Here is a 25,130-nt window from a genome sequence, read left to right on the forward strand (position 1 = left end):
AAATAAATATATGAACCTTCTTGTCTGGTTTGGAAGATTAAAAAAACAACAGCATATTTACATGTGGAAAGAAAAGCCAAACACGCAAAAAATGATTACATGCTTACAGCTAATGTCGCAATATGGAATGTCTGTACGATTATTAGATATGACATTTTTAAGTACAAACGTACTATAAAGGTTATCAATACTAAGAAGTTGGTAATACTATAAAAGACAAACCAAGCCTTCATACTGTCTCACACCACATTCCATTATAAGCAGGTAAGACCTAATCATAAGTATTGTCAATGTATTCTGTTACACTTAGTTTATTTATTAGCCTATTTTTGTTTGAGTTGAATTATACTTTCCATTGGAAAAATGTATATCAACATTTATAGCATTTATTAATACTCAAAAGTATCTTTTGATACCATTTTTGAGTACCAACAAATAAAAAAAAAACAACATTTTATGCTTCTCAAATTTTACAAACTTTTCACAGTACTTTTGTAAATACACCTAGAGTATCTAAAACTATCCCACGCATATATTACTACTTTGACAATTATTTGTAATTTTTGTAACATATCTTTTTATACAAAATGTTTTAGCACATTATTTTTTATTCACTCATTTGAAAAAGAAACGGAAAGAATCAAGGGATGAATTATGCCACTATGTTGAAAGGAAAAATATCATCATTCCTACATTCTTTGTTTATCTTATAAATGTCGTCTCACGTCTTCAATTAGTTCAAAATATGTTTTCATCATTTGAATAAAAGATCGTCATAAATTTTGGTATATATGTACGATGTTTTCAATTTCTTTGCACTTTATGAATATTCTTTAATAAGGTCCGACTATGGAGGACCATAGTTCTTAATGATATTCCATGTTGCGTTCTAGTCTATTTTGTTATGTATTGCTTTTCTATTTTGGTCAAGCATTTATAGATATCGCAGAATAGAGGTAGGTTCTAGTGATTTTTTTATTCCCATCCAAACATTTCAAATCAATTTAATACACAATTTTATAACCTGTGTTCCAATAACTTGCTATAACAAAAGGGATGTGTTAACTTTATATATTTATTCTGTTTATCGTCATTACTATTTGCCAAAACATTTTCTCGTGAGCATTTAACCTTTAGGGTCATTACAGGGAGTGTGCCATACTTGGACAACTTTCAATATAGTTCCAATAGGACCAACATTTCTGGATTATACACTGTATTTGGTTTGATTCTAATGCTTAATTTTTATTGTTATATTCTTTCAGCTAAATACTTGAAGATGAAACTTGCTTTTGCTGTATTGCTGTTGTTACCAGTAGTATTTTCTACACCATAGAAAAGACTGATTTTTGGTAAGTGGTCACAGGGCAGTGTTTTCTTCTTTAAGAAACTCAGGTTTCAACTTCTTTAGGTAGAGCTGACCTTAGAAATAAATGGCTCTATTGTATGTCCTGTTGCTCGTAAAGGTTTTCAACTGTTTCGGTTTTTATGCGCAACTTTGATCGTTCCTGACGGCTGTTAATCTAGAAAAGCGCCTCTGATGAGTGAACTTTATAAAAAAAAGAATAAATTTAACTTACCGAAGTGGATAACTCAGTAATTACTTTTTTGTGTACTATTGTATGACGAAACGGGTAATAACTTTGTTGTTTCGGTACTATTAAGCCTTGACATTTGAGTGAGTGACAGTATTTTACCAGTTAGTTATAGGTTTGAAGCTATTGTATAAGTTTATTCCAAAGATTTTGAAAGGTATATTATAGTATTGAGTTTGTTATTTATCTGATCTGACTATATTTTTTTTTTCATATGCTGGATTGGAATGTTATTCAAATTATATCATTATTCCCTTAGTGTGCTGAAGTGAAACATCATTTAACTGTATTATGTTTTAAATATAGATACTTATTGTGCACAACGAGATATAATGAGTATAAAATCTAACTTAAGGTAGCACAATACAAAGATTTTTTCACTCCCAATCAGATAGTTTAAACTGATCTAATTCATTTCATCCTTCTTTATATTTTATAAATGAGGTACCAAAAGAAAGAAGAAAGATTAACTTTCAAATTAAGATAATTTCATTATGACATAATTATTACATTATTAATTATTATGTAATTAGTTGCTATATTGTGATGTTCACACTTGAATGAATTTAGCGTCTTTGTTCTTCTTAGCATCCCAAAATATTTTATAGATTCTTGTACAACACAGCGACCTCCAAAACTGTGTCTCAGATTTCCAAAAACATCAATAGAAATTTTTTTATACCCAACTGAATTTAGTGGTCTCTTATGAATTAATGTGGCAAACTTCATTGAAGATTTATGAGAGAATGAAATACAATAGGAAAAATCTGAGACACAGTTTTGGAGGTCAAACTGTGTTGTGAAAGAATCTATAAAATATTTTGGGATGCTATGAATAACAAAGAAGCTACATTCATTCAAGTGTGTACATTACAATATAGCAACTAATTACATAACAATTAATTATGTAATAATTATGTCATAATGAAATTATCACAATTTGAAAGATAATTCCTTTTTCTTTCTTTTGGTACCTAATTTATAAAATTTAAAGAAAGATGAGTGGAATTACATCAGTTTGAAGATGTGTGATTTGGGATGAAAAATCTTTGTATTGTGCTACCTTAACAAGAAGTTGAAAACTGTATGGAACGAAGTATTATTTCTAATTTTCATGTTCATTTTGACAATATTTTTCAGTGCAATCATAACTGATCGTTTTAACAGTTTTTGTAGTGGCCATTTTTGAAATATTTGAAATTTTTCCTTTCAAACTTTTTTTCATGTAATGATGAATTTAGTTATATATAAATGAAATTTAAAGGTTATGAACTTAGCATCTTCTTTGCTTGATTCAAACTTGACTGTTTCTTTGGTATCTTTCGTCCCTCTTTTAATAAAATCAAAAGTAAAAAAAATCGTCGAATAAGCAATGGTTGTTTTCTATTTGTTGTAAAAAAAAAAATCCCCGAGTTTTGAATGTTCTATTGGTATTTTTGAATATCAGGCAAAACATATTAATAACATTCAATAGACTCGCAAAGTTTAATGAAGAATTAAACTTTCAAATTTAAATCAAGGGCTCTACCAATAATGTAGAAATTCTTGGTAAAAAGACATCTGCTGTCATTATGAAGGTTTACTGTTACAGTAGATAAATACCATCAAATATAATATTGATAGGAACTTCGGTACGTCTTAACGTGGTATGGGTGTCTTTAACCATCTTGGATTGTCAAAAACTATATTTATAATTGAATTCGAATCGAATGCGAATCGAATTCGCTAATCCCGTTCACACACTCTTCTTTTTTTAATTCGAATTGATTCGAATTGGCTAATTCGAATTAACTAATTCGCATTAGAAATACGTTTTTAATAATCCGAATAAAAAGTTAACGTCATTAGGATAATAAAGCGAATTTGACGCGCTTTCCAATTCGAATTAGAATTGACGTTAGGACGTTAAACGTTTCGAATGCGAATTAAATTAATTCGAATTAGTTAATGCGAATCGAATTCGAATTACGTGCGAACTCAGCATTAATATTTTTACAAGTGTAGATTATTTTATTTGATTTTTAATGTTTTTAAATTGATATTTTAAGAGGAGGTAAAACTCCAATTGTGCATTTTCTGAAGGAATCTACATGGAATTTTGCTATTTTGTATTTTAGCTGGAAAAAAAACCACGGTGACCTCATCTTTTCTTTTGATATTTTTAAAATCATTTTCTAAAAGCTATCTTCTCATATTTAGTTTTACAGTTCTATCATTTAGTTTAGCTTCTAAACACATAATAATGTTTTTTCCTGTATAATGCATACAAATCTGTCATTTTGTCACAACCTGTAGCTTGAGAAAATGAACGGTGACCTATCATTTTTATTATATTTTTTAAAAACTATTTCAATATATACTACGTTATGGAAAAATATGAACAAATTTGATAATTTTCAATTAAGACTCCTATACCACCTTATGAAGTTTATATATAATTTGTATGACCTAAAACAAACCCGACAGAAAGAGTAAATAGCAGTGAAACAGCAACCCAACTTCTCAAAAACAAAGATGATATCAAGAAGTCAACAACAAATGACATATGCCTATGTAATATGTCAAGCTCTAAATAGTCGCAAGTGTAGTAAATGTTTTCTAATAAAGGATAATTGTCGGTTCACTACTCGATAAAACCATATACATTGTTCATATTATTATAAGTAGGTAAGAAAGTTGTGACAGATTTTTTTTCTATTTTAGATACGTTATTCCAAACTGATGAACTGAAAACATTAGTAGACGGGATAGTAGGTACAGTAGGTACTGATGCAACTGAACAGGCATGTGAAACTGAATGCCACACACTCATCAAAGCAGATCATTTTCTTCAATTCGGATGTCCATTGATCTGTAAAAGGTAAACATATATTGGTTTTATTCTTTTTTAACATTTAAGAGGATTTGTATATTATTATTGAAAGTATGTATTAATATTATATATTTCTCGACACCTCAAGTTTGTCTCGTTTTTGTGAAAAATAAACTAAATTTTGGTGTACTCTTATACATTTCTCTGTCTTTGTCGTTTGATATCAAGAATTTGTTAAACTAGTTCATCGAATGTAGTTATAAGACATAATTTAAAGTATCAAATATAATATACGGCACGTGAAACTGTTTTTGAAACATCAGTTAACCTTCTGGACCAATAGTTTGAATACAAAATACAAACATTTTAATAACAAAATTTGAAACACTGACAGAACAATCAAAATATTTTAAGATTTTAACAACCATCAAAATGTGCTTGCTACTCTTGGACGTTAAGGTTCCCACTGATGTTGGTGAATACACTGTCGCTTAATAGTACCAAAGAATCTGAAAACAACATTCATTTTCCTTTTTCCTAAAATTCAATATAAGTGTTACTTAAAATCAACAGAAGCTCAAGGGAACATATTATAATCCAGATATATTATATGTATACATATTTATTTATCTATATTGTTTATTCAAATTATCTTTTGTTTTATATCAACAGTTTCCAGAGTCTGGTTCACCGATTTGGACATGTAGCAGTTGCCCCAACTACTGTTTAGATACAGAAAAAATAAATCTACAAGATTTACAGTATCTTGGTTTTTGTGAATTATTTAACATAAGTTCATTCATTGTTTTGTGGACTACGTGTTGTTCAATCTTGTGTCATACAACATCTGCCTATATGCTCATGTATACTTAGTGGTTAAGCAACAACAAAAATCCACAAGATTAACTGCACCGTGCTTTTTTGTATGAATTACGTTATCTATAGAAATAAAGAGATATTGTATGATTGCCAATAACACAACTATCCACCAAAGTTCAAATGAATTGGACGCATACCAGAATAGGCAACCGATCGACCATCAACAAAAAATAAACCCAATACAGTATATGTGTGCCTATGACTGTGCGTACATTTTTACTTGATTATTGAAAATAGACGTAGCACTGAATTCAGAAACATACAAATGAACTGTAATTTGAAAAAAAAACATTATCAATGGCCAGAGGCTCAAAACTTGGGATAGGATAAAAAATGCAGCGTGATTGAACACGTTTTATGAGATATCTACCCTCCCTTACACCTCGTTTTATTTCTCCATTCAATTGATTAATTGTCGTATTTGTATTTTTTCTCCTTTTGAAGAGACCATTATCTTTAAACAAGGTGAACAAAATTTATTAAGCTAATTACTATAACATCTGAAAGATATGTTTTGACAAGTAAGAACTGTACATGTTTAGTTCATACGATTCCACAGAAACATATGATATTCTGCAATATCTTTTCCATAGAGAACTTTCAAAAAGAGGATTAATTCTGCCATTATAACCTGTATGATCAGGAGATAGGAGTATTTTATAACGGAACTATTCTCTCAATTATGAATACTATTCAGAATAAAAAATAAGTTCAGTTCAAAGTCGTACCGAAAGTATTAAATGCTTATATTAAATGAAGATGTTCTTTCGATTATGTAATTATAATAAGAAAGACAATAGCAAAAGGATTAAGAAAAGTTTAAATAACACGTAACTTTAAGTCCTTAAGGAAGGAATGTGATACGAACCACTTTTTTTAACATATAACACAATTGCTTGCATGCATCGGATGAAAGGAATAGACTTTATAATATAAAAATAAAATGATGTGGTATGATTGCCAATGAGTTAACATTCCACAAAAGACTAAATGACCCATATATTAATAACTATAGGTCATCGATCGACCTTCAACTATGAAGATAGCCCATATCATAGTACATATTTCAGTTTATTTTAGGAGAGGGTATGTTTACTCTTCCAGAACACCAGCTGACATGAGGCCTTGTTTTAGATTTGTTTAGGGTTGGGATATGATATTAGCTTTTTAAATTTCAACATCTGTGATTCAACCGATAACAGTCTTGTCCATCCTTTTACAAAATGCTTTTCTCTAGGTCAAAATTTCTTTTTCGATGTACGTTTGAGGTTAGTAAATTTCATTGCAAATGTTTACGATTTTAATGATGTCTTACGGTTAGAAAATAATCAATCAACAATCTGCCATTACGTGATGGCTTATCACCTTATGTTTCATATATTCTAGGAGTTAAAGGACTAATGATACATGGGAAGCACGATCTGATCTCTCTTCCTAGATACCAGGCCTTGCGGTCATAAAACTTTCGAGTCAGTTTTTTGTACTCGTACTCGAAAATCAACCAATCAAAATGTTGGATTTCATGTTTCGAACATGATTTTTGTGCTCCATGCACTAAGCAAAGTTTTATGACTTCAACCCCAGATATCAAACTGTTTTTTTTTATTGATGGATATGTTAGTCAGTCTTCAGCTTTTATGAAGTGATTTTTTTGTTGTTGTTTTCTGTTGTTTTTCGATATTTTCCTCGGCATTGTTATTTTCTCTTCCAATGTTGTGTTCTGAATGTGCTGTTGTTGACAAAAGAGACAAATGACTATTAATTGAATTATTACTGTGGGTAAAAAGAAATGAGATTATAAGCAACAAATATAATAAATAACGAATTCAATTAACGGATATTTCTGTTTGTTAAATGAATTGATGAAGATTGTATTGTCAAATAAATAACACAAACTCTATGTTTATACTATGTTAAAGTTGGTCCGAGTACACTTTAAAATTACGACCAGAGTTGACAGTCTTTCAAGTTATACAAACGATAAATATAGAGTTCAACAAATAAATTAAAAAAAAAAACGAAATCAACCTTGATATTGTGTTGCTTCAAGTAAATTTTATACTTAATTGATTAAGATGAGAGGCAGTTTGAATTCACATTAAACGAATTTGGCAACATGTAAATAATACTTTCATGTGAAATATAACATTCAATCATTTATAATTTACGTAGTTTAAATACTGTCTTAGTTATAACTATGAGCGGTCCGAATTGACTTATGAGCCCGTCCGAGTTGACTCGGAGTCAAGAGTCGAATTTTTTTTTTACAAAAATACTGAACTCCGAGGAAAATTCAATCGTTAATTCCCCAATCAAATGGCAAAATCAAATGACAAATCAAATCGAAACGAGTCGTTATATTAAATCAGTTTACTATATGTACAGAGAAATGGGGAAGAGGTTACCATCGTCACCTACTGGAAATTATTCCAAATCTTCAGCTTGTGCTGAAACTTTATTTAAATCCTCCAGGCAAAGTTTATCTAAGATTTGGCCGTTATATTTATTTCATTTTGGATTTATTAGCCCTCACCTATCGTTTGTTTGGCAAAACAAAGTAATTTTGCAAGCATTTTGTTCACATTGGTGGGTTTTTGTTTTGCGTGGTTGGTCTATTTGGACGAATCATATTCTATAAAGTTCAAAAGAAATTTAGATATTTTTACAAAAAGTTCTCTTTTAATCATATTTATATGCAATGCAGTTACTAACTTTTTACCACCCTTGTATTTTGTTTGTCGTCATTGTTTTCGTTTTTTCTCCATCCCTCTCAAAACTAATTAAATATTAAGATAAATAATGTAAGAACCTTCATGTGCATCTATATTAATAAAAGTATTTTTTGAAATCACATGATATTGATGCACTTGTTTTGTTGTTAAGAAGCTGTTGAAAAAAGAGGGGCGAAAGATACCATGGGAACAGTCAAACAAAAGTATAATCTTTAACAGCAATGCCCTGAATAACTTTATTTTGAATTATTGTTACGGGACGGGTGTGTTTGTCCCATATATAAGTAACAGAATTTACAAATGTTTGCTGGTGACTATACTTTTTGCAAAACAATAACTATGTGTATGTCAACCCTGGTGTCGAGTTAAAAACTCCTTAATACTGGTCGCGTAGTTGGAAAAATGATCACAGCAGTGATAGCGTAGCAGGCAAAATAGCTGAGGCACTGGTTAAAATAGATTTGCTCAGAAACTCACATAAAACCCACCCGACCACTTAAGTTATAAAATATACAGGACCCCTTTATCATACGTCAATCGTCTGTCAACATCGTAGTTAACGTACTAAAACATCTAGGTCAAACATGGTTTGGTCCATTTATTCAACGGGAATGCATACAATAGTATAGGTACATGTGTTTTATGGGTTGCATCGACTGCTGCACCTTCTTTTGCTTTGGCAAGTTTCCTTGGTATCAGGAATGATCGCCCTGGTAACGGGCCTCATTCTGCTTGAAGACTGTTGTGCACCTGTTTTTATACTTCTGTCCCACCTATGGTGATGTCGGGCAAATTACGTAATGCTGACAGGATGCTGATCTCAGGTCATTAGGTCACTGACGTCAGTAAATCTAGTGATACTAATGGCGGCGATTGTGCATGTTGACATTCTGTCGAGTCGGGGTTAATCTAAGCTTACTTTAAGCATGTATGGGCCTCAGTTACAAAATTCAGGTCTTACGTAAATAAAATAGAAAGGTGATAAAGCGGAAACGTCTGAAATAAGGGAAAACAGAAGGTTGGAACAGTCGTTAAGTAACTGTGAAGAAGAACTATATAATCATGAATCCCAGAGACCTATTTTACATTATTTATATACAACTACAATAACATGTATCTAATGTTCATCAAATGTCTCTGTATACGCGTTTTCTAACAGTAAACGACGAGCGTGAAAAAAGAAGCGAGTGTTTTATAAGTAGCTCAAACCTACAGCTACCCCCTAAACCGTAACAATATGTCTCTTTTATTAGTTGCTGATGTTTTACGTGTCCAAAGAGGTGAACTAATCTCTGTAAGGTAGAGGAAAAGTTTAATCTTTGAAAACAATGCACTGAATCACATTATTTTGAAATTATTTGAAAACACAACATGCGCGCGAAATCTTTTGAAAACATCCCTTTAGGCCAAAATCTTTAAAAAAAATTACACACAAATTTTAATAGCGAAATGAAATTGGAAACCTGTCAGATGCCGAATAGAACAGTCAAACATTTGTAAGACGAAAATCTGAAATGTTTTAAAATAACATATAAGCAGGATAACATGAGCAAACAATTTTGAAGAACGCAAAAAACAAAAATAACGACACATTGTTCAAATAGATTTTGTACAGACATACACTTTTGTTATTATTATTATATGCGCCTATTCTAGCCTCATATGCCTATCTAGACCATATGTCGTAAAAGTAAAATATACAATAAAAGCCATGCACTGTACAGCTATCAAAATGACAACTTTTCTTGATATTGACAGCATACAATTTTAAAAAGAAACACCAATATGTGCTTGGTACTACAGGACGCTAGCTGAGGAACCCACAGCTGTGTGCATTCGATGACACTGTTGATGGAGTTTTTATCCACCGTGGATATCACCAGTCCTATAGTCAGCCAATCTGTGTTAACATGGACTATCATTGATATGGTCACACTTATAAATTGTGTGTTTACAAAACTTTGCATTTATGAAATACTAAGGAATTTCTTCCTTAGGAATAGATTACCTTAGCTATATTTGGTAAACCTTTTAGGAATTGCTGTTCCTAAATGCTCTATACATTTATATTTTCTATTAAAGTATCTTTTATCTTATATTAACAGTTTACAGAATCTGGTTCACCGATTTGGACATGCAACAACAGCCCAAATTGCTTAGATTCAGAAAATAAATTTACAAGATTTACAGCATCTTGTTTTTTATCAATTATTTTACATAAGTTAAACTAGTGTTATATGGACAACGTGTCGCAACATCAGTCCCCAACCAATGTATATGTAGTTCTAAAGCAACAGCAAATAAATTAACAAGAATAACAGCACCATGCTTTATAAATTATTCTATATTATAGAAACAGAGATGTGGTATGATTACCAATGATACAACTATCAACCAAAGTGGATGCATGCACTACTAGGCAACCATATGGACTTTTTGGTGTGGCCTACGTGTTGCTTAATTTTTTGTCCAGCAAAATCAGCACATATGCCAATGTCTACCTAATTGAAAAGCAACAAAACAAAATCAATCAACAAGATTAACTGCAACAGGTTTTTTCTATAAATTATTTTATACTGTAAAAAAGGAGATGTGGTATGATTGCCGAAAAGACTTTTATCAACATAAGTGAAAGTGAAAGCATGCCATTATAGGCAACCGTACAGATCTAAACAATAAGACATCCCGTATAGTTGGCTGAGAGAACTCTCAGGTATGTCCTTAGTGGCCTTGTGTTTTGGGAATGCATAAGTACCCTGTCGCGTCCAATCTGTGATTTTGTTAACTGTATTTCGGTTTTTAAGTAAACGAGTGCTTATTATCTTTGCTGAGTGTATTGATTGTTGCCAATCTTTATTTTAAAACAATATATTTTGTCTCTAGATTTTCAATTGTATCAGTTTTTCTAAATTAAATAATAACTAAAACACTATTTACGGTATCAGAAATTATTATTATTAATAATTATGAATACAAAGAAATCAAGTACAATATTTTTAAACGGTTGTATGTAATTTTGAGTATGTATTATTTACCTCTTTGATTCTTTAAAGATCAGTTCAAATTCAATCATAATCATGTTTGCAACGGGAAGTCCCCTTTATATATGCCGACTTCTGCTCTTTCTTCCGTTTCCTCCATTTTTTTGTGTTTTGAGTTACCTATTTTACATTCTCAAGTTCTTTCTTAGTTTTGTCTAAATCTGTTTTACGGACACTATCTTTCAGTTGACTCATTTTTTTCTCCTGATAGAACATGTTTCCGTCTTTTTCTATAACTGGAACATTTTCATTTTTGTCTGTTACTGGAACATAAACAATTTCTTTTATACCATTGACATTTTCTTCTGTAACATTTATGTTTTCTTCTGTAACATTACATTTCAGGCAACGTTTGCACATCGACCTTGTCCATATGTGTACCCTTATAACTTACACTTGTAAAACGTTTAATCCCGCTGCAAATGTTTGCACCTGTCAGGAATCTGATGTACAGTAGTTGTCGTTTGTTTATGTAAATTATACGTGTTTCTCGTATCTCGATTTTTTATAAAGATTAGACTGTTGGTTTTCCCCTTTTGAATGGTTTTACACTAGTAATTTTAGGGCCCTTTATAGCTTGTTGTTCGGTGTGAGCCAAGGCTCCGTGTTGAAGGCCGTACCTTGATCTATACGGGTTTACTTTTATACATTGTTATTTGGATATGGAGTTGTCTCATTTGCACTCATACCACATCTTCCTATATCTACTTGTAATACTTCCTATATATAAATGCATGTCCTGTGTACTTGCTACCATGGATTTTCTGTAATCTGCCATTACCGGCTCTTCCATTGAATCTCTGGTTGACAGACACTCACGTCTAACCGCTCCTTTGTAAATGATCGTTATATCCTCAGGATGTTCTGTTTTATTTTGACCGAATCCGTACAGAGATTCCATATGAGAGTTATTTCCCCTTTTTATTTGATATAAGTGAAATGTAATTTTAACTGGAAAACCATAAGTGATAGAGGCCTGGGGTCTTTTGATTTGAGGTTCTTGGTCCAAAAAATTTTAAATGAGGTCATAGTCAAAGGTCAAGGTCATGTTCAAAATTTTGATTTTATCTTGTTATCTCTTACTTTCAGAAATCATATAAGAGATCGACAAAATATTTCCACACAATTGTTAGTTGCGACATGTCGTAACACATAAATTTTAGTTGAAAGGTTACGTAGATATACGATGCAAGTTTTCCCCCTTTTATACCTAATATTAGTCGCATGGTAATATAACACATTAACAATATAAAGTAGAAGCCTAGAGTATTTTGATTTGAGGTTCTTGATTGATGACCTTGAAATTGAGCTCAAGGTCATAGATAAATTTAGCGTTCTAGATTTTGATTTTTGCGTTTACCTGTATACATGATAAAGCCATGGGACTTTTTGCAGTAGGTTGCAAGCAACGTGACCTTGAAAAAGCCAACCGGAAGTGATCTTTTTTAAACCGGAAGTGGCTATTTTTTTTACTAAAACAATTTAAAAGTATATAGGACCATATATTTTTGGAATCAGTGTCAAGTAAACTATCAAACAATACCGGAAGTAACATCTTTTAAACCGGAAGTAAAAAAGTATCTGCCTTATTTATATCTTTTCGTATAAAAAGCCTACATTTTCGGAATCAGCGTACAATAAGCTGTCATTTGACGCTGACATTGACATTTAAAACCAAATTTTAATATTTTCATATCAAAATAGATTCTAACTGGTGGAAAGACAATTGGTTTTTAATTTTAAATTGAATTTTTGTCAAAGATCAAATTCATTTTTTCAGTGTACTGTTCACTTGAGTTTATTTGTCTTTTGATTATGTTAAACCATTTCAATTGGTATTATATATATAGTGTATCTTTCAATGTGATGTTGCACTATTGTTTCGGGAAGGGGTGAAAGTTGGTACCTATTAAAACGTTCAAAACCGCTGCATTTGTTTGCACCTGTCCTAAGTCAGGTACATGAGGTTCAGAAGTTATCGTTTGTTTATGTGGTCCATAAATGGCTTTGTTTCTCGTTCTTTTTATGAATTAGACCGTTAGTTTACCCGTTTGAATGGTTTTACAATAGTCATGTTTTGGGCCCATTGCATATTACTGTTCGGTGTAAGCCAAGGCTCCATGTGGAAGACCGTACTTTGACCTATTATGGTTTTTCTTTTACAAATTGTGACTTTGATGAAGAGTTGTCTCATTGGCACTCTTACCACATCTTCATATATCTATTAAATATGTAAAGTTGTCAAATATTGGGGTTATATGGAGTATTGAATTTTACCGTATATTTCTTATGCGATGAAGTCTGGGGTCAAATGACATATTTACGTTAACTCGTTTTTCTTGCCGAATAAATCTACAAATAATAATGTTAAGACAATTCTTACCTTTTGCAAACTAGTAAGAATCTCAATTATAGAAGATGATCTTATTTAATGTGTGGCATTCAGCTTTGCATCGCGACTAGTTACATTTCATAAATTATTTTGAGATTGTTTCATTTGTTTTCCAGTATGGAAGATAGTCTTGTCTGTTTTCTGATTCATAGTTCGATAGTTAAGATTTATGTAAAAAGGAAAACATAGATTCCATCGCATAGAGAATGGGCTAAGCTGTGCTCAACAAATTGATTAAAAAAGTATGAAAACCACCTAAAAATTGCATGCGTCCGAAGGTACCTTAATCAGGAATATTCAAAGACGAAAACGTGTGTATTTGAAGGCTTGTGATGTATAAGAATCGACATAGTTGTTTATCATTGATGAAGATGTATTTGAATACTTTTGCAAGGCATCTAATCGTCTTCGATATGCTGTTGAAACTAACAAATGAAGCGTATAACTCCAATTAGGTGTCCTGTGTGATAAACAACGATCAGCTGAACAGTCGTTTATGGAAAGTAGAAATGGTGAATCTCTATATATGCGTTAATTTAAAACTGAAACACAGCGGTCTTGATTATGCCCCCAAAAAAGAACAAAAAACCAATCAACGACATTGTTAATATCTGCTATATTTTCTCGTTTTCATTTGATAAGCGAACAAGATTTTCACGAAGAAAGCAAAATATACTGTGCTTTGGTCTCTCATTTGTCCTCCATTATGTTATCGTGTAGCTTGTGGCACAATTATGTAGTTGCTTTCCATTGGTTTTTCTACTACGTTGTATTTTCTTTTGAAGCACCGATATTTGACAAATAGTTTAACCGGGCTACATTACAAACTAAAAACAAACAATTTTATTCAGTAGAACCTATGCTATACAATTATCTCGACATTATTCGTAACCCAAAAATTATTTGTATCCAGTAATTTTCCTACTTTTATCTAGTCTATATAAACTTGTTACCTCATTGTAATACAAATTATTATAGGATTACACGCCTTTTTAAAGGAATTTATTGGTGTATTAACTCGACCAATTCACTCACAAACAAATACAAGTCCGACTTTTATGATCTGTTTGTGAGTGACTTGGTCCAGTTTATACACCAATAAATCCCTTTAAAAAGGCGTTTAATCCTTATAATTCTTTAAAATTGGAAATAGGGAAAATATGTTTTCACACTCGTAACCTCTATCCAACGTAAGTTGTATATTTTTCACATTGAATAGGCCTGGCGCATGAATTTATTTGTTGGCTCACGCCAAAATATGTACTCCTTGAAATTCGCAATCTGATAAAAATAAACTATAAAAATTTGTATTAGCATTCAAACGAATCTTTTTGTTTTTGTTATTTTATTTAACGATTAACGTACAGTGAAATCAATTTTGTTAACGTCTGTGTTATTATCACCGCCATCTTGTTTACATTGGTTACGAAAAGAAGTTCGATCAACGTCGTCTATCGCAAAATAACCAACGTCAAGATCAACTACCGGAAGTCCTCTCGACCAATCATATCAACGTATTCCCTAATATGCAAACCATATAAGTTTTATTGTACCAAAGCAGACGCATCGTTTTGCGGTTGTTTGTCTATTATTTAACCTGTCCAAATTTGAACTCCAGTAATGGGCGCACAGCTTGTAGATGGAACCAGAAGCATATCTTTAGAATATATTGGTTGTGCGTCTTAATTTAACGGATATCAATGACGACAATTTATTATCATAGTGCAAGTCATTAAAAACATTCTAGTCCTATAACATTGATGCAAAATCCTTGAATATTTTTGAGTTTCTTGGGGCAATATTCTCGAATATAACTGATGTTAGATAATTTGGAGCAGAAAGGAATATTAGTTTTCGATGATTATATGCATAGGAATGCGAATTACAGATATTTAAAACAAACCTAAGAATCTTTAATGTAACGAAACAAAACAAAGTTAGAAGTTTAAAAAAAGAGTGAACATGGGATAATAGAAATGCCCTTTACGCTTATAGTATAAAGGAATTCTTACAAATATAACGGATTCTACTGTTATAGTAGCCTTTCAAACGGTTCATTATTGTTAGTGGATAAACTAACGAATCAATTAGGAAACTTCATTGGCCTACATTTGATAGTACAAAAGGATACAAATGACAGATATAGTTGAGTTTGATGTCGAATCAAAATGAGACCATGAGAACAAATTCGACTTGAGCAACAACAATAGCGGAAGTAACAGACATTGTAGGAACAAAGATGCGAAGATGATGTGGCCGCAATACACCGCGAAATAATATTCATCTAGACTCTATGGATCAGCAATTCAATATTCGTTATTGCGAACATGCTATTTCATTAATAAGGACTTTGGGTCTGACACCCAACACATGTATGTCCAAAGTCAGTGGATGTCAAAGTCATACTAGTATTGTAATTGTTTGTTGTAATTTTTAAATTTGCTTGTGTCAACGTTATGCTGTCAGAAACGGTTTAAGTTTTAAACATTTCAACAATTAACTCCGATCGCAGAAAAAAACATTTTGGCCAGATTACTATTAGTTAGTCTTTCGTCATGATGAACCAAAATTCAAGCTAAAATTGAGAATATAAATGATTGAGAGTAAAACTCGTAAAGTGTCATAGAGACAACTATCCGACTAAAAAAACAACCAGTGGTGGGCTTCAGCTGGCACTCTAAGCAAAAAATGTGTTTTAGTTCAGCGAAAATACGCCACACTTTACTCCGAAGCATACATATGAACCAACATTAGAATAAATAATTATATGAACCTTTTTGTCTGATTTGTTGTGTTGTAGGTTTAAAAGCAAAAGCATATTTCACTGAGGAAAGAAAAGAAAGAAAAAAAAACACGCCATGACTATTACATGCTTACAGCTAATGTCGCAATGTGGAATGTCTGTATGATTATTAGTTATCACATTTTTAAGTACAAACGTGCTATAAAGGTTATCAATACAAAGAGGTTTGTAATACTATAAAAGATAAAGCGTGCGTTTATACTGTCTCACACTACATTCCATTGCAAGCAGGTAAGACATATTTATAAGTATTGTCAATACTATGAATAAATATCTCATGTCTTTAATTGGTACATTTACCAAAATATTGTGTTCATCATTTGAAGAATAGATCGTCATTAATGTTTTACTTATATACAATCTTTTCGATGTCTTTGCACTTAATGACTATTTTTGGATAAGGTCCGACTATATAGGATTATAATTCATAAACAATATTCCATATTGTAGTCTTTCTTTGTTATGTATCTATTCGCTTAAAACCGTTTTGGTCAAGAATATATAGATATCAGAGAAATAAGGTAGGTTCTTGGGGATTGTCATTCCCATCGAAATATTTCAAACCGATCTAAAACAAAATTCCTACAGTCTGCAGTTCCCATTACTTGCTATATCAAAAGGAGTGCAAATAAATTCATCATAGAGACCAGGAATGAAAATTTGTGTGTACGCAAGACACGCGTTTTGTCTTCTAAAGACTCACCACTGACGCTCGAATTAAAAAAAAAAGAAGGTTAAAAGGTCAGATAAAGGACGAAGTTGAAGAGCACAGAGGACCAATTCCTCAAAGTGTTGCCAAATACAGCTATGGTAATCTATTCGTGATGTAGAAAAGCCTTAGTATTTTAAAAATTCAATGTTTTATAAACAGTAAATTTATAATTATGACAATATCAATGATAATTCAGGTCAACACAGAAGTGCTGACTACTAGGCTGGTGCTACCTTCGGGGAATAAAAACTCCCCTAGCAGTGACATCGACCCAGTGGTTGTAAATTAACTCACCATATATACCAGGAACAACAGACGCGCGTTTTATATTAATTCTGTTTATCGCTATAATTATTTACCGAAACATTCTCTGGTGAACACTTGATCTATAGGTTGCGTTTCTGTAAATATTGACAATGTAATTTCCCATAGGAACTCCTTTGACGGCTAAAACTGTACCACTTTTACTATGAAGTTTTGAAAAAAATCTTATCCTAGAATTGAAAGTTCATATGCACTACAATTTTTTTCAAAGGCCAAAATAGGGCTGTGCGGCATATTTTCAACGTTTATATGCCCTGAATTTCTCAATGTTTAAACTTACAATAATTTTCTTAACTACTCCTACCTCGAATGAAGGGTTACCCCAGATTTCAATATAAACAATATGCACATGTATATTTACTGGTAACATTCCCAAGTTATGCCTCTTTGAGATGGAACACAGAGAGCATAACTGGGAACCAGTATGTAAACAAAATTAATTTTCTATGAATATTAAAGATCTCACAAAAAGAGGCGTGGTTTGAGAAACAGCTGTATTTACAAAGTGCAACCTATAGGGTCATTACAGGAAACTTGCAAATCCTTGGGCAACTTTTCATTTAGTTCCAATAGACCTAACATTTCTGGATTATATGCTGTATTTGGTTTGACTTTAAAGTAGTTATCATTTATTCAAACTATTTTTTCTACTTTCAGTTTAAACCTTGAAGATGAAACTTGCTTTAGCTTTATTGGTATTGTTACCAGTAGTGTTTTCTACACCACAGAAAAGACTTATTTTTGGTAAGTGGTCACAGGGCAGTGTTTTCTTCTTTAAGAAACTCAGTTTTCAACTTCTTTAGGTAGAGCTGACCTTAGAAATAAATGGCTCTATTGTATGTCCTGTTGCTCGTAAAGGTTTTCAACTGTTTCCGTTTTTATGCGCATCTTTGATCGTTCCTGACGGATGTTAATCCAGAAAAACGCCTCTGATGAATGAACTTTATAAAAAAAAGAATAAGTTTAACTTACCGAAGTGGACAACTCAGTAATTACTTTTTATTGTGTACTATTGTATGACGAAACGGGTAATAACTTTGTTGTTTTTGGTAGTATTAAGCCTTGACAATTGAGTGAGTGACAGTATTTTACCAGTTAGTTATAGTTTTGAAGCTATTGTATAAGTTTGTTCCAAAGATTTTGAAAGGTATATTATAGTATTAAGTTTGTTATTTATCTGATCTGACTATTTTTTTTCATATGCTGGATTGGAATGTTATTCAAATTATATCATTATTCCCTGAGTGTGCTGAAGTGAAATATCATTAAACTATAATATGTTTTAAATATCGATACTTATTGTACACAACGAGATATAATGAGTATAAAATCTAACTTAACAAGAAGTTGAAAACTGTATGGAATGAAGTATTATTTCTAATTTTCATGTTTGTTTTGACAATATTTTTTTAGTGCAATCATAACTGATCGTTTTAACAGTTTTTATAGTGGACATTTTTGAAATATTTGAAATTTTTCTTTTCATACTTTTTTTTTTTATTAAAACTGTATATCATGTAATGATGAATTTAGTTATATATTAATGCAATTGTAAAGGTTACGAACTTAGCATCTTTTTTGCTTATTTCAAACTTGACTGTCCCTTTGGTATCTTTCGTCCCCCTTTTAATAAAATCAAAATTGAAAAATCGTCGAATAAGCAATGGTTGTTTTCTATTTGTTGTAAAAAAACATTCCAGAGTTTTGAATGTTCTTTTGGTGTTTTTGAATATCAGGCAAAACATATTAATAGCATTCAAAAGACTCGCAAAGTCTAATGAAGAATTAAACTTTCAAATTTAAATTAAGGGCTCTACCAATAATGTAGAAATTCTTGGGAAAAAGACATCTGCTGTCCTTATGAAGGTTTACTGTTACAGTAGCTGAATACCATCAAATATAATATTGATAGGCACTTTTGTACGTCTTAACGTGGTATGGGTGTCTTTCGCCATCTTGGATTGTCAAAAACAGAGAATCTAAGGTCAAGATTTTCAATCAAATTAGCAAAATGTGATATAGAAATGAAAATAACAGATGTGATTTGCATGTAGAAGAACATATTTATAAGATTATAACTTCTAAATTTTAATATTTTTCCAAATGTAGATTTTTTTTTTTTTGATTTTTAATGTTTTTAAATTGAAATTTTAAGAGGAGGTAACTCTCCAATTGTGCATTTTCTGAAGGAATCTTCATAAAATTTTGCTATTTTGTATTTTAGCCGGAAAAAACGCACGGTGGCCTTATCTTTTCTTTTGATATTTTTAAATCATTTTCTAAAAGCTATCTTCTCGTATTTAATTTTACAATTCTATCATTTAGTTTAGCTTCTAATAATATGAACAAATTTTATCATTTTCAATTTAGACTCCCATACCACCTTAAGAAGTTTATATATAATTTGTATGACCTAAAAAAAAAGCCGACAGAAAGAGTAAATAACCGTGAAATAGCAACCCAACGTCTCCAAAATAAAGATGATATCTAGAAATCAACAACAAATGACATATGCCTATGTAATTTGGCAAGCCCTAGATATTCGCAAGTCTAGTAAATCTTTTCTAATAAAGAATAAGTGTCGGTTCACGAATCGATAAAAACATATGCATTGTTTATATTATTATAAGCAGGTAAGAAAGTTGTGACAGATTTTTTTCTATTTTAGATACGTTATTCCAAACTGATGAACTGAAAACATTAGTAGACGGGATAGTAGGTACAGTAGGTACTAATGCAACTGAACAGGCATGTGAAAGTGAATGCCACACACTCATCAAAGCAGATCATCTCCTTCAATTCGGATGTCCATTGATTTGTAAAAGGTAAACATATTGGTTTGATTCTTTTTTAACATTTAAGAGGATTTGTATGTTATCATTGAAAGTATGTATTAATATTATATATTTTTCGACACCTCAAGTTTGTAATGCAACTGAGTGTATCGTTTTTGTGAAAAATAAAATAAATTTTGGTGTACTCTTATACATTTCTCTGTCTTTGTCGTTTGATATCAAGAATTTGTTAAACTATTCAAATAAACTCATCATAGATAGCAGGACTAAATTTAGCATATACGCCAGACGCGCGTTTCGTCTACAAAAGACTCATCAGTGACGCTCGAATCCAAAAAAGTTAAAAAGTCCAAATAAAGTACGAATTTGAAGAGCACTGAGAACCAAAATTCCTAAAAGTTTTGCCAAATACAGCTAAGGTAATATATGCCTGAGGTAGAAAAGCCTTAGTATTTCAAAAAATTCAAAATTATGTAAACAGTAAATTTATAAATGTAACCATATCAATGACAATTCATATCAGCACAAAAAGTGCTGACTACTGGGTTTGTGATACCCTCGGGGAAATAAATCTCCACCAGCAGTGGCATCGACCCAGTGGTAATAAATAAACTCATCATAGATACCAGGACTAAATTTAATATATACGCCAGACGCGCGTTTCGTCAACAAAAAAACATTCTGTTCATCGAATGTAGTTATAAGACATATTTTAAAGTAACAAATCTAATAAACGGCACGTGAAACTGATTTTGAAACATCAGTTAACCTTCTTGACCAATAGGTTGAATAGAAAATACAAACATTTTAATAACAACATTTGAAACACTGACAGAAAAATCAAAATATTTTAAGATTTTAACAACAATCAAAATGTGATTGCTACTCTTGGACGTTAAGGTTCCCACTGATGTTGCTGAATATACTGTCGCTTAATAGTAGAAAAGAATCTGAAAACAACATTCATTTTCCCTTTTCCTAAAATTCAATATGAGTGTTACTTAAAATCAACAGTAGTTCAAGGGAACATATTATAATCCAGATATATTATATGTATACATATTTATTTATCTATATTGTTTATTCAAATTATCTTTTATTTTATATCAACAGTTTCCAAAGTCTGGTTCACCGATTTGGACATGTAGCAGTTGCTACTGTTTAGATACAGAAAAAATAAATCTACAAGATTTACAGTATCTTTGTTTTTGTGAATTATTTAACATAAGTTCATCCATTGTTTTGTGGACTACGTGTTTTCAATATTTTGCCATACAACATCTGCCTATATGCCCATGTATACTTAGTGGTTAAGCAACAACAACAAATCCACAAGATTAACTGCACCGTGCTTTGAATTACGTTATCTTTAGAAATAAAGATATATTGCATGATTGCCAATAAGACAACTATCCACCAAAGTTCAAATGAATTGGACGCATACCAGAATAGGCAACCGATCGACCATCAACAAAAAATAAACCCATTACAGTATATGTGGGCCTATGACTGTGCATACTTTCTGATCTGTCCACAGAGAAAATCCCACGCCCGGAGACTGGTTCAGCTAGATCCTAGACAAACATTTGTACTTTATTATTGAAAATAGACGTAGCACTGAACTCAGAAACATACAAATGAACTGTAATTTGAAAAAAAACTATACAAGATTATCAAAGGCCAGAGGCTCCTGACTTGGGATAGGATAAAAATTGCAGCGGGATTGAACACGTTTTATGAGATATCTACCCTCCCTTATACCTCGGTTTATTTCTCCATTCAATTGATTAATTGTCTTATTTGTATTTTTCTCCTTTTGAAGAGAGATTATCTTTAAACAAGGTGAACAAAATTAATTAAGCTAATTACTATTACAACTGAAAGATATGTTTTGACAAGTAAGAACTGTACATGTTTAGTTCATAAGATTCCACATAAACATATGATATTCTGCAATATCTTTTTCACAGAGAACTTTCAAAAAGAGGATTAATTCTGCCATTATAACCTGTATGATCAGGAGATAGGAGTATTTTATAACGGAATTATTCTCTTAACTATGAATACTTTTCAGATTAAAAAATAAGTTCAGTTCAAAGTCGTACCGAAAGTATTAAATACTTATATTAAATGAAGATTTTCTTTCGATTATGTAATTATAATAATAAAGACAATAGCAAAAGGATTAAGAAAAGTTTAAATCACACGTAACTTCAAGTCCTTAAGGAAGGAATGTGATACGAACAACAAGCATAAAATTTATTTTACAATATACAACAACAAATAATTTGCTAAAAAATTCATTTGATGACAACTGATCACTGACGGGCAAACAAATGGTCAGTGTAAAACAATTTCTAGCTACTAAACAGATCCATGATAGATCAATGGATAAAATTTGAATGAATAACTGCCAAAATTGGTCTTTTTGTTAAATCTCCATCAAATGCTTACTTGCCATGACAATACTATGCAGTAGGTGGTTTTTTTTTTATTTGTTTTTTTTTTTATCTTTTTTTAACATATAATACAATTGCTTGCATGCATCGGATGAAAGGAATAGACTTTATAATATAAAAATAAAATGATGTGGTATGATTGCCAATGAGTTAACATTACCCAAAAGACTAAATGACCCATATATTAATAACTATAGGTCATCGATCGACCTTCAACTATGAAGATATCCCATACCGTAGAACATATTTCAGTTTATTTTAGGAGAGGGTATGTTTACTCTTCCAGAACACCAGCTGACATGAGGCCTTGTTTTAGCTTTGCTTAGGGTTGGGATATGATATTAGCTTTTTAAATTTCAACATCTGTGATTCAACCGATAACAGTCTTGTCCATCCTTTTACAAAATGCTTTTCTCTAGTTCAAAATTTCTTTTTCGATGTACGTTTGAGGTTAGTATATTTCATTGCAAATGTTTACGATTTTAATGATGTCTTACGGTTAGAAAGTAATCAATCAGCAATCCGCTATTACGTCATGGCATATCACCTTATGTTTCATACATTCTAGGAGTTAAAGGACTAATGATACATGGGAAGCACGATCTGATCACTCTTCCTAGATACCAGGCCTTGCGGTCATAAAACTTTCGAGTCAGTTTTTTGTACTCGTACTCGAAAATCAACCAATCAAAATGTTGGATTTCATGTTTCGAACATGATTTTTGTGCTCCAAGCACTAAGCAAAGTTTTATGACTTCAACCCCAGATATCAAACTGGTTTTTTTATTGATGGATATGTTAGTCAGTCTTAAGCTTTTATGAAGTGATTTTTTTGTTGTTGTCTTTTGTTGTTTTTCGAAATTTTCCTCGGCATTGTCATTTTCTCTTCCAAAGTTGTGTTCTGAATGTGCTGTTGTTGACGAAAGAGACAAATGACTATTAATAAAATTATTACTGTGGGTAGAAGGAAATGAGATTATAAGCAACAAATATAATAAATAACGAATTCAATTAACGGATATTTCTGTTTGTTAAATGAATTGATGAAGATTGTATTCAAAATATAAAATCATTATGATGCAGTAGAATTTAAATTAGCATTAAAGAAATTAGTGTACAGCTCTTCCTCTGCAAATCCAATAACGTAGAAATGATACATTGTCAAATAAATAACACAAACTCTATGTTTATACAATGTTAAAGTTGGTCCGAGTACACTTTAAAATTACGACCAGAGTTGACAGTCTTTCAAGTTATACAAACGATAAATATAGAGTTCAACAAATAAATTTAAGAAAAAACGAAATCAACCTTGACATTGTGTTGCTTAGAGTAAATTTTATACTTATTTGATTAAGATGAGTGGCAATTTGAATTCACATTAAACGAATTTGGCAACATGTAAATAATACTTTCATGTGAAATATAACATTTAATCATTTATAATTTACGTAGTTTAAATACTGTCTTAGTTATAACTATGAGCGGTCCGAGTTGACTTATAAGCCCGTCCGAGTTGACTCGGAGACAAGAGTCGAATTTTTTTTTACAAAAATACTGAACTCCGAGGAAAATTCAATCGTTAATTCCCTAATCAAATGGCAAAATCAAATGACAAAACAAATCGAAACGAGTCGTTATATTAAATCAGTTTACTATATGTACAGAGGAATGGGGTAGAGGTTACCATTGTCACCTACTGGAAATTATTCCAAATCTTTATACATGGTTTAGTCCATTTATTCAACGGGAATGCATCAGTTTACTATATGTACAGAGGAATGGGGTAGAGGTTACCATTGTCACCTACTGGAAATTATTCCAAATCTTTATACATGGTTTAGTCCATTTATTCAACGGGAATGCATACAATAGTATAGGTACATGTGTTTTACGGGTTGCATCGACTGCTGCACTTTCTTTTGCTTTGGCAAGTTTCCTTGGTATCGGTAACGGGCCTCAGTCTGCTTGAAGACTGTTGTGCACTCGTTTTTATACTTCTGTCCCACCTATGGTGATGTCGGGCAAATTACGTAATGCTGATAGGATGCTGATCTCAGGTCATTAGGTCACTGACGTCAGTAAATCTAGTGATACTAATGGCGGCGATTGTGCATGTTGACATTCTGTCGGGGTTAATCTAAGCTTACTTTAAGCATGTATGGGCCCCAGTTACAAAAGTCAGGTCTTACGTAAATAAAATAGAAAGGTGATCAAGCGGAAACGTCTGAAATAAGGGAAAACAGAAGGTTGGAACAGTCGTTAAGTAACTGTGATGAAGAACTATATAATCATTAATCCCAGAGACCTATTTTACATTATTTATATACAACTACAATAACATGTATCTAATGTTCATCAAATGTCTCTGTATACGCGTTTTCTAACAGTAAACGACGAGCGTGATAAAAGAAGCGAGTGTTTTATAAGTAGCTCAAACCTACAGCTACCCCCTAAACCGTAACAATATGTCTCTTTGATTAGTTGCTGATGTTTTACGTGTCCAAAGAGATGAACTAATCTCTGTAAGGTTGAGGAAAAGTTTAATCTTTGAAAACAATGCACTGAATCACATTATTTTGAAAT

General features: G+C 31.7%; 1 protein-coding gene across 1 annotated transcript in view; it reads left to right on the plus strand.

Annotated features, from left to right (window-relative positions):
• LOC143062574 (uncharacterized) overlaps nucleotides 1–25,130 on the plus strand; it is a 74,121-nt gene that overhangs the window by 35,121 nt on the left and 13,870 nt on the right. The window contains exons 8-12 of the mRNA XM_076234236.1: nucleotides 488–494; nucleotides 1,412–1,444; nucleotides 4,301–4,455; nucleotides 17,952–18,034; nucleotides 19,959–20,115. Coding sequence (XP_076090351.1) covers nucleotides 488–494; nucleotides 1,412–1,444; nucleotides 4,301–4,455; nucleotides 17,952–18,034; nucleotides 19,959–20,115 — 435 coding nt within the window. The remainder of the gene's footprint in view (nucleotides 1–487; nucleotides 495–1,411; nucleotides 1,445–4,300; nucleotides 4,456–17,951; nucleotides 18,035–19,958; nucleotides 20,116–25,130) is intronic.

Source organism: Mytilus galloprovincialis, chromosome 2 (assembly GCF_965363235.1).
Source record: "Mytilus galloprovincialis chromosome 2, xbMytGall1.hap1.1, whole genome shotgun sequence".
Taxonomy (NCBI): domain Eukaryota; kingdom Metazoa; phylum Mollusca; class Bivalvia; order Mytilida; family Mytilidae; genus Mytilus; species Mytilus galloprovincialis.